Below are 12,078 nucleotides of genomic sequence, written 5' to 3'. Positions count from 1 at the left end.
TGGCAGAAGTGAAGCTGTGAGTACCGGGCGTGAGTAGTGCTTCGGTAGCTCAGATGGTAGAGCCCTTGCCCGCGAAAGGCAAAGGTCCCGAGTTCGAGTCTCGGTCGGGCACACAGTTTTAATCTGCCAGGAAGTTTCAACAAAAAATCTGTTTGCAACAGAAAGGAAACCAAAAACAACAATGAGAATTTTTTTGCTTTCTGTTGTTGTTTATTTCTAGTCCGATGATGATTGATTTGCAGTGGCTCCTTGCTTTAGTTTATGTTGTGCAAGTCTTATCTGTACGTAATTACTGCAACCTACATCCACTTGAACCTGCTTATTGCTGCCAAACCTTGACTTCTCCTTCCAGATAAACTACCGCATGATGCCTCAGATGTGTCCATCACTGGTCCCTTCTTTTTGACAAGTTGTGCCATATGGCCCTTTTCAGCTCAAATACAGGGTGTTACAACATTTCTCACACACAAAGAAAGAAAATATGTTATGTGGACATGTGTCCAGAAATGCTTACTTTCCATGTTAGAGCTCATTTTATTACTTCTCTTCAAATCACATTAATCATGGAATGGAAACACACAGCAACAGAATGTACCAACGTGACTTCAAACACTGTGTTACAGGAAATGTTCAAAATGTCCTCCGTTAGTGAGGATACATGCATCCACCCTCCGTCGCATGGAATCCCTGATGCGCTGATGCAGCCCTGGAGAATGGCGTATTGTATCACAGCCGTCCACAATACGAGCACGAAGATTCTCTACATTTGGTACCGGGGTTGCGTAGACAAGAGCTTTCAAATGCCCCCATAAATGAAAGTCAAGAGGGTTGAGGTCAGGAGAGCGTGGAGGCCATGGAATTGGTCCGCCCCTACCAATCCATCAGTCACCGAATCTGTTGGTGAGAAGCGTACGAACACTTCAACTGAAATGTGCAGGATCTCCATCGTGCATGGACCACATGTTGTGTCATACTTGTAAAGGCACATGTTCTAGCAGCACAGGTAGAGTTTCCCATATGAAATCATGATGACGTGCTCCATTGAGGGTAGGTGGAAGAACATATGGCCCAATCAAGACATCACCAACAATGCCTGCCCAAACGTTCACAGAAAATCTGTATTGATAACATGATTGCAAAATTGCGTGTGGATTCTTGTCAGCCCACACATGTTGATCGTGAAAATGTACAATTTGATCACGTTGGAATGAAGCCTCATCCGTAAAGAGAACATTTGCACTGAAATGAGGATTGACACATTGTTGGATGAACCATTCACAGAAGTGTACCCGTGGAGGCCAATCAGCTGCTGATAGTGCCTGCACACGCTGTACATGGTACGGAAACAACCAGTTCTCCCGTAGCACTCTCCATACAGTGACGTGGTCAACGTTACCTTGTACAGCAGCAACTTCTCTGACGCCGACATTAGGGTTATCGTCAACTGCCTGAAGAATTGCCTCATCCATTGCAGGTGTTCTCGTCGTTCTAGGTCTTCCCCAGTCGCAAGTCATAGGCTGGAATGTTCCGTGCTCCCTAAGATGCCGATCAATTGCTTCAAACGTCTTCCTGTCGGGACACCTTCATTCTGGAAATCTGTCTCGATACAAACGTACCGCGCCATGGCTATTGCCCCGTGCTAATCCATACATGAAATGGGTATCTGCCATCTCCGCATTTGTAAACATAGCACTGACTGCAAAACCACATTCGTGATGAACACTAACCTGTTGATGCTATGTACTGATGTGCTTGATGCTAGTATTGTAGAGCAATGAGTCGCATGTCAACACAAGCACCGAAGTCAGCATTACCTTCCTTCAATTGGGCCAACTGGCGGTGAATCGAGGAAGTACAGTACATACTGACGAAACTAAAATGAGCTCTAACATGGAAATTAAGCGTTTCCGGACACATGTCCACATAACATCTTTTCTTTATTTGTGTGTGAGGAATGTTTCCTGAAAGTTTGGCCGTACCTTTTTGTAACAACCTGTATATTCAGAACCTCTTTGTTACTTACTCAACATATCAATCTAATCCCCAACATTCTTTTCAACATCACTTTCAAAAGATTCTCTTCTCCCCTTGTCTTTGCTGTTTATGGTCTATGTTTGACCTTCATTAACAGCTACACTCCAAACAAATACCATCTGACAAGATTTCCTAACATCCACTTACTGCTTTACTTTTTCATGTCAGGAAATCGAAGCTTTTCAGACTAAAATTGCACTACGCTAAATGTTTTCTTGCTTGTCTGCCGTACTTCATCTAGTGGGCATTTACTGGCACAGTTACGGGAGGTAAGGAGGTGTTCCATAACGTGATATTCATCACTATCACATCTGTCATCATTTTTATCTAAAAGACCCCACTTGATCAGGTATGACTGCACAGGAGGCTTGGTAAGTTCTCTGTTCTGGAATCTCCTGTGGGATTTAAGTCTTTCATGTCAACAGGAAGCTCCAGATAAGGTGTTTGTCAAAGATATTTTTATGTTTCCCAATGTATTCATGATCAGCTCTTTGAAAGTTGGAGTCTGTAAATCAAGATGCTTTACAAAATTTATTGACCACTGTGTTTTTCATATAACCAGTTATTAATTGACATCTTTAATTTAAGTTGACCTTTTTGACATGTACAGATCTGGAACACACCAGGCAAGCACATACTGACATGGAGAAGCATTGTGCCCAGGCTGTTGTTCTCATTTGGCCTTCTTACAGTGATGTTTATACGTCAATGACCAGTCCAATACGACAACTAGTCTTACCTGTTTTCAGGATCGTGGCAACGAAGATGGAAAGACATTGAGTTCTATGTCTAAAGGTTTGGTTTAAGGGAGTTTTTGTGGTAGTTCTCTGACATGGTGCTTAGGGTATATTCCAGATTTTGTTTCACTTCTGCAAAACTATTTCCTTGAGTTATGATAGATCGTTAGCATACAGGAAGCATACAAGAGGGTCACTAATTTGCATTGTGCTGGTCATTGGTATACGGGTTGAATAGAAAGAGGTCCAAAATGCTACCCTGGACAAGCTAATTTTTCTACTGTTGCTATTGGGTGTTTCTAACCTCCCATGTGACATAAAACACCTGGGCAAGCCAATTTTTCTGCTGTTGCAATGGGATTTCATGGTTTCACTGTGTCTTAATCAGAACTTAGATCTATGAGTGCTGGTCCTTTTTAATTGTTTATGTTCATATGCTTTCTCTATAAGTTCCGTAAGGGACGAAATTGACTGGTGCAAGATTTTCCCAGTCTGAAACTCATATGTTGGAGAATGAGTTTTCTGTCTGTGATTGCTGCTGTGCAAACCCAAAGCTCACCCCCCCCCCCCCCAACCCCCCCCCCCTCACCCCCCACACCCTCGCCACTACCGCCCCCAGCACACTGGTTTTAGACCCAGGAAACAGCCAAATTTCTCCCTTTAAGAAACTACACTCTTGTTATTAACAGTCTGCTTTTTTTTTCTCTTTCTGTGTTGGCCATAATTTTACTTTCCAAGTAGCAAAACTTATCTATTGCATTATAAGTGTCTCATTTCCTGATTTAATTTCCTCTGAATCAACTGATTTGTTTTGACTGCATTCCATTACCATTGTTTTACTTTTGTTGATATTTATCTTATATTCTCTCTTCAAGACACTATCAATTCCATTTGTGTGATATTACAACTCCTTCACTGTCTCTGACAGAGTTACAATGTCATTGGCAACCCTAATCTTTTTTTAACTCACATTTAAAGACAACTGCTATTTGTTACTTCAAGTGGAAATTTTTGTCCAGCTCTCCCTGCATTTCTCTATCGTTGTCCAGAATAGTACTCTCCTGAAAGGACAATATCATCAGTGCTTAATCTAATAGTGCTGCTGACTGTGTCTGGTAAATTATTTATTTATATTGAGAACATTAATGGTTCTACTACACCACCTTACAGCACGTCTAATTTACTTTTTTGTGTATTGAACATTCATTGTAACATATTGGGCTCTATCTGTCAAGAACTCATCAGACCAATCGCCTATCTGTAAAGCTATGTTGTATAATTGCAGTTTGGTCATTAGTTCACAATGTGGTAGAGTGTTGAACCAAACACCTTCTAAAACTCTGGGAGGTGAACCTACCTGTTCACCTGCCTCTACCATTTGAAATGGTGTTTGATTAAAACAAGCTGTGTTTCACATGAGTGGTTTTTCCTGAATACAACCTGATTCTGTGAAAAGAGCATCTTTTCCTACAACATCATCATATTACTTAAATGTTGAATATGCCATAGGATACTGCAAAAGATGCTCATTACGGGTGGCTTGAGCATCTTTCAAAACTCCAGGAGATGAACCTATGTGTTTACTTGCATCCACCGTTTGATATTGTGTTTGAATAAAGCAAACTGTGTTTCATTTGAGTGGTTTTTTCCCAAACTCATCCTGATTCTGTGAGAAGAGTGCCTTTTGGTCAAGTGTCATCATGTAGCTTGAACATAGAATGTGCATTAGGATCCAGCAAAGAATGCACATTAATGGTGTTGCTCTGTATTGTATGCATCCATTCTTTTGCCCTTTATGTAAACAGGAGCACCCTGTATTATTTTCCATTCTTATGAGACAATTGTGAATTGTGCCTTAGAGATTATCGACGAGACAGTCTGCTTGGTTCGCATGGAGTAATCTTGAGTTTTTCAATACTAAGGTTTTTCGTTTCAGATCTGTCATTTGGGAGAATGAGTAACAGTCAAATACTGGTATGGTAGTATCCTTAAGAGTGAGAAAAGCAGTGTATACTGTCTACTGTGTTCATTTTCAGCATCAGACTCATCAATGAGTATTGTATAGAAGGATTGGATCCATTCTTTGGCTTTACATGTGACTGTGGAAGATAGGAGCATGAAGAGCACTAATGTAATACGCTTAGCACGACAGAACAACTTCAGAGAATAAGAATTTGAATTTAACGGTCAACTGCATGACTTTCTGACCTACCACCATAAACAAACCAGACCTGTTGTATTGAATTGAATGGAAAATATATCTTTCACTTCTCTTGAGATCACAGAGGGGTATACACATCTCACTTGCTTAATATGCACAGGACTGACATTATAGTGACACATTCCTGAACACAATAAGTGAGACATGCGTAAGTCCACTTCTTAATTTTAGTAATGGATGTGAATGCGTTATTTCTCATTAGTTTTTGATCCTGAATAGCTTAATTTTTAAGGTATTAACATGTTTATGGTAATAGGCATATATTTTGAAATGACAAAATAATGACCAAGAATTTTGCTATGTAGTTCCAGAAAGAAAAATGATAACTCATATTACAGATGCAGTGAAAGGCATATTATCCTGTGAACCCATTCTGATTTCAGAGGAGATTCCATATACAAATACTAGGGAGATACCAACAGAAATGAGCAGTCATTTTTTCTCTGTCTTTTACCTGTTTTGCATGAACAGTTCAAACAAGAATTTGAAGAGCATTTCACTTTTTCCTCTAATGCTGCCCATTTTCTACCACATTATTGTTTTGTTATTATTTTAAAAAACTTCTGTTATTGCAAGCCATTATGACGATTTAACTGTAAATCTGATACACAGTGCAGCTTTCACATCATTTTCAGGGAAAACTGGAGTGATTCTCATTCATCCCATGCAGTAGCCACATCATCCAATGAGGACTTGAAGATACTACCACCGAAGAAACGGAAACCATCAACTGAAGATGGTCTTGCACAGGTAAACATATTCCCCTGCCCAAGTTTCCCAAAGTCTCTATCCAGCCATGTGTTGATAACTGTTCAGTTTAGAATTTTACACACACAATTGCAGTAAAGATAGATCAGTATTCACAACAGAACTGGAGTCAGAGTAAAACACTTCATGAATTTTTTAAAGAGAAATCATTTTAAATTTAAATTTGATCATTTACTTCTCAAAAGTTTGAATAATGCCATTGATGAAGTCTGACAGTGGCCACATAAGGACCTGCATAATTTGTAGTATTACTGGCTCAATGGTTGATTAAGGCAACTGATGAGCAGTAGGAGAATAATAGACAAACACTGACGAAGAATTTGGTGAAATGGGGAGGAGGAGGGGGACAAAGTGTTGATTAAAGAGCATAAATATAATGGTGATGAATGGAAAAGAAGATAGCAAAAATTTCCAGAAGAATTATAAAGTTGATGAGAGGCATGTGTGAAAACAAAGGAAACAGTCATTAATAATATGAGTTACAGACACTTCAGAGATTATTGAGTGGAAGTTGGTAGTGTGTTGAGCAGTAACTCCAGTCTTACCAATGTACTATCTCTGTTGCCTTCTCCTTGATCTTTACCTCTCCTTTTCCTTACAACACATAGATCCCCCTCAACCTGAGTAACCTATCCTTCACTTCCAGCTTTTCCCAGCCAAGCATGTTTTGCAAATATGTTTGCATAAATGTTCTGAAAGCTAGAAGCAGCATTATCTACCTTTTAGTATCAACACTGTCTGACTGTTAGGTCTGTAACATTGGTTCCTATGTGAAGATAGAGGTGGGGGATACCTGTATGTGCCAGAGGGTCCAGGTACTTTAGGTCTTTAGAAACTGGTAGTCAGAAGATAACCATTCTCAGCACATATGGCTACCACCAGAAATAGTTTTGTTAAATCATAAGACATAAGGTGCAGCACTACTAAAAATTACTAGCAATATTTAGAATATTTTAAGAAAACACACTGTCAGAAGAAATATTCAAGAACTGGATCTACTTTTTGTGAAATGACTTAAGACTGCATACATCACCAAAGATCCTCAAGAATGAAGTTCTACGTTCACTGGTTTTGTCACTAGTTCAGCCCTTTAAAGGTTAGTGAAGTACTTGACAAAAGTTTTGGCTCTAAAAGTGAGACATGGTAATGACCACAGCATGATCTCAAAAACTTTCATGGAAACTACCAGAGCACTGATGATATATCTGAATGACATATGAGTCAGCTTAGCTGTCATGTTTATTTTAAAGTGTGTCCTTGGAGGAAACACTGAAACTGTCATCTCAACGGTTTTCTCCAGATGATGATATTCTGTTTCACCACACGTGAAGAATATTATGAGGGAGGGGTTGTCCTATATTATGTACTATGGCAAATTTTAGGACATTTTCAAAGAACAAGCTCTAAATTCCTATGTCATACATGAAGAACCCATTTATCAATATGTGGATGACACTTTCGTGATTTGAAACCATGGTTAAATGGTATTGCAGCAGTTTCTAAATCACGTGAATGGTTTCCTCTTGAACATTAAATTCACAGTAGATGTAGGGAGAGATGGAAAACTACTCTTCCTGGATGTGCAAGATGTTTCCATCACTTGGGGTAATAAAGGGTTGTCATGAATGTATTACTGCACAGGGTGAAGGCTAACAACCATTCAGAATCCAGATTGGAGCATCTGAAACACAGCTTTTAGGTATTAAACATAGAGGAACAGCTCCGAGACACTGTGCTAGTCCGAGAAGCTGGCACAGACCTCTTTCTTTCTGAGGCACTTTATCCAGCAGAAGAGGCCACATATTGCACATTCTGCTCATTATCTAAATCCAGCAAATGACCCAAGAAAGACGGTCTTGGTATCAGAACACCAAGAATGCATCTTGTCTTGTTCACCTTCAGCGATAATTACAGTGGCTGGGAACATTCACATTGAGACTGAATAATGTGCAGAACGTACGTGCCACAGAATGAACTGTAGAAGTCTGCAGTGGCAGAGCAAATATTGGAATATGCTTCCGTAATTTTAGCTTGGTCTCCTTTCTGCTGAGATTCATCAATAATAACTCATAAGTTAAGAATGACAGTTTTCACTCTAACCAAAGTTACTTATGGGGAATGATGAGGAAATGGGCACTGGGCATGGAAAGACAAGCTAGGCTACATAAAAACAGTTGCAAAGGATGCAGGGGCAATTCTCCATCTCCCTTGTACATTGGTCTGATGTTAGCTGTTGCGTTATAATTCAGATACAGTTCCCCATACCTATTAAAATTACCATGCTCCTCACTACATTTTGTAAGTTTTCTACCATATACCATACTTACTCAAGTATAAGATGATCATGAATATTAAACAACCTCCTTTTTTAAGAGCCACCGTGAGAAAAAAAATATATTTTTAAAATATTCTAATCAAAATTTCAAACTATTTTATTGACAGAATATCTGCTAAAAAATTGAAGTTATACTTTTTCTAAACTTATGTATTTAGTTTCTACATTTTGACAATACAAGGAGAAATAAAATAATGAAAAGAAATGATTTACATTGATTTTTAACTTCACTTATTTTTTGCTTAATAAGTCTTTTGTGGTATCATTTTTTTCCGTAATCATCATGCTAATAACACAGCTGACATTTATAGCTTTGTTCTCACAAATATTTGGCTGATTCTTTCGAATATATTGTGATTCCTGCTGATGTGGTTAAGGTGGGATGTGAGAACACAGCTTTTTCCCAGATACATTGCAGATTTTGCCTCTATACTGACATGAGTGTATTACAGTGTCTCTTGCTTCCAAAATATTATCTGCTCTCTCATTGGCTGCATAGAACGAGCAAGTGGCAGTCAGTCCCCCCTTTCGTTCCCATCATACCTCAAAGTGAGCATCAACAACACCCCTGCACAAAACATGTAAATTCGCTACTGGTCCCTAACTAGACTTTTACCATCTCCAGAAGAAATTTTTGCTGTTGCTGAGTATTTGTTCAATTTTAAAGTCAATTTAAATCCAGTTGCAAATGGATTCAAGCAAACTGCAGTCCAAACTTGATCGATGTTCATTTAGCTCCAAAGTATGCCCTATAGATTCCCATGATTGGCAGCATAACAAAATTTGCTGGCCACTCAACTGTCCCCTCCAAGTCAAGCTGGTGTTACTGTACACCCGTAACCCCCTTCTGAAGTACTGTGCTTGAGCAACTGTGAAACACGAATTGCAGTATCTCGTATTGTGCATGTCAAATGGCAGCAACTAATTTGTAAACAAAAGAGTGTAATAACAATTCAGTCCAATTCTCAAACTTTTGCTCATCCCTCAGTCTAATACTGTCTCCGCAACGGGTCTCATTGCTGTAATTTATTCTCCCGATAACAATTACAGTCAGTTTAATATAATTTATTTCATTCATTAGACATTTAATCCTGGACTATCTTCCTTTCATTTTTGATCTGAATGTCATCATCTTGTCTAAAGTTGATTAAATGCTGGTAACATTTTTGCCTGGTATTCTCATACAGAAGCAGCGACCAAATTTCTCTACAGTCCCTCAAAACCAAATAAAATGTTGACTTGGGCTCCGAATCAAGTAACGTTTATGCAACAACATTTTCGCGTTTCAGTATTACCTTTACTTAAAAAGCAGCATAAATGTTGTATACGGTAACCTAAACACGTAGTAGAACTTTTATTGCAAACCTGTTCAAATAGAACAAGAGTTCTCATGATGTCAGAATTTAATGCATTTCCTCCTCTGTTTCACAAAATTGTCGAATTTTAAGTAGAGCAGTAGAATGTTGTGGTTAGTTCATACTTTCTATGTACGCCTTGCACTAGCACCATGCTAGTCAAATGTCACTTGGTTGTTTAAGCAAGGTCAAACTGTATCAGTCACTTCACTGTATCAGGGAATCCCAAACCTGTTCAAATTCTGAATTATTTAAAAATAAATCTACATGTGACCTCAACAGCCAAAACGTCATCTGTAAATGTAAGATGCCCCATATATTAATCCATCAAACAATGTAAAAATGTTGGCCTCAATGGCAATAATTTACTCTGTGAATGTAAGACAACCCTGAATTTTTGAAATGATGAAATTGAGAAAAAACATTGTCTTATAATTCTGTAAATATGGTATACAACATTCAGTTTTGCTCGTAGCAGATGACAGTAAGTATTATCTAAAGCTCAGGTTTTATAATTTCTTACCTGCTAAACAGAATTATTATGTGGGATCGTTTTTTACCTTTATAGGTTGTACTTATCAAATGATCACTATCATGGTGGCTCTGAATGCTGCCTCACCAACTGCTGTCTTTGTAAGTTAATAAATGTAAAAGTGTACTGTTTGCTGGTAAATGAATACCAGAATATGTGCCGGCACATGATACTTATCTGTACAGATGCAGATGTCATTTGGGCTTTGCATATATTTTCCTAAATTATCTGTGCCGACTGGCACTTTTAAAATTAGACTAAGCCATTGGACAAGTTCTTCATCAGGTTTAGAAAAATAGACGTGGAAAGGGGGAGGGGTAACAGGGTAAGAGTGGGCAAAGATGATGCAATGCTGCCTGTGGTAGTGTGCAAGGATGTGGTGGGGTGAGGATATTAGACACACACATGCGCATGCATGCAAACTCAACTCACATACGGAGGACGGGGAGAGAGGGGAGGTAGAGGAAAAGGAGAGAAGTAAGAGTACTGAATGTGTTCATGGCACGAGGGCTCGGTAGTGCTGAAATGGGAACAGGGATAGTGCTAGATGGGTAAAGAAGATGGCTAACAGAGGTTGAGGCGAGGACAATTATTAACAGAGGTTGAGACCAGGATGATTACGAGAACATAGGATATATTGCAAGCAGAGTTCCCACCCGCGCAATTCAGGAAAGATGGTGTTGTTAAGAAGGTTCCAGATTTTACAAATTATGAACCAGTCTCTAAAAGTAAAGATGTTGTGTTGGGCAGTGTGCTCAGCAAGAGGGTGAGCCAGTTGTTCCTTGGCCACAGTTTGTTGGTGGCCATTCAAGCTGACAGACAGCTTGTTGGTGTCATGCCCACTTAGAATGCAGTTTTGTGGTTGCAGATAAGCTTGTAGATCACATGACTGGTTTACAGGTAGCCCTGCCTTTGAAGGGGTAGCTGATGTTTGTGATTGGTCTGGAGTAGGTGGTGGTGGGAGGATGTATGGGACAGGTCTTGCTCCTAGGTCTATTACAGGGATATCAGCCATGAGGCAAGGGGTTGTGTAGGAATGAACAGGATATTGTGTAGGTTCAGTGGTTGGAGAAATACTACTGTGGGAGGGGTGGGAAGGATAGTGGGTAGGACATTTCTCATTTCAGGGCACGATGAGAGGTGGTTGAAACCCTGGTGAAGAACATAATTCATTTGCTTTAACCCTGGGTGGTACTGAATCATGAGGGAACTGCTGCTCCTGTGTGGCTGAACGATGGGACTTTGGGAGGTGTTGGGTGACTGGAAAGATAAGGCACTGGAAATCTGTTTTTATACAGGGTTGGGAGGGTAATTACATTCTGTAAAAGCCTCAGCGAGACACTTGGTATATTTTGAGAGGGCCCACTGGTCATTACAAATGTGACGGTCACAGGTGGCTAGGCTGTATGGAAGTGACTACATGGTATGGAATGGGTGGCAGCTGTCGAAGTGGAGGTATTACTGGTGGTTGGTTGGTTTAATATGGACAGAAGTAATGTTGAAGTCATCTTTGAGAAGTAATTGTGGGTGAGGATATAGTTGGTCATGGCAGCTAGAAAGGAGGTGGTTGGTTTGGAATTCATTGGGTGTTGAGAAAGGCAGTTTTCAACAGCAGTAAGTCATGGGAATTAGGGATGTTTGTGTAAAGGGATGTGGCATCAACAGTGATGAGCAGGACACCACGTGGTAAAGGAACAGGAACTCTTGAGAGTCAATGGAGCAAATGGTGTCAGCAGATAGGATAATAAGGTTGGGATCAATTTTTAACTTGCGAATTGTGGATCTTTCTATGGACGTAAGGTTAATTTGCACGTGGGGGTGGATCACCGTGACTCCTGCTCATCAGTATTGATGCCACCTCACTTTACACTAATGTCCCTAATGCCTGTGGCCTTACTGCTATTGAACAATACATTTCCCAACACCCAATGGATTCCAAACCAACACTTCCTTCCTAGTCCCCATGACCAACTATATCCTCACCACAATTACACCCCCTTTGAAGGAATTACCTACAAACAAATCCGAACATGGCTATTCGCATCGCACCATCCTATGCCAACCTATTTATGGGCCATCTAGACGAATCCTTCCTA

At 39.8% G+C, this 12,078-nt stretch overlaps 1 protein-coding gene across 1 annotated transcript in view; it reads left to right on the top strand.

Annotated features, from left to right (window-relative positions):
- Positions 1 to 12,078, top strand: part of LOC124775033 — a 118,944-nt gene that overhangs the window by 57,161 nt on the left and 49,705 nt on the right. The window contains exon 4 of the mRNA XM_047249808.1: positions 5,628 to 5,742. Within this exon, the coding sequence (XP_047105764.1) occupies positions 5,628 to 5,742 (115 nt within the window). The remainder of the gene's footprint in view (positions 1 to 5,627; positions 5,743 to 12,078) is intronic.

The sequence above is a fragment of the Schistocerca piceifrons genome, chromosome 1 (assembly GCF_021461385.2).
Source record: "Schistocerca piceifrons isolate TAMUIC-IGC-003096 chromosome 1, iqSchPice1.1, whole genome shotgun sequence".
Lineage (NCBI taxonomy): Eukaryota > Metazoa > Arthropoda > Insecta > Orthoptera > Acrididae > Schistocerca > Schistocerca piceifrons.
The sequence above is the reverse complement of the archived record's forward strand: the minus strand, read 5'-3'. Positions and strand labels throughout refer to the sequence as shown.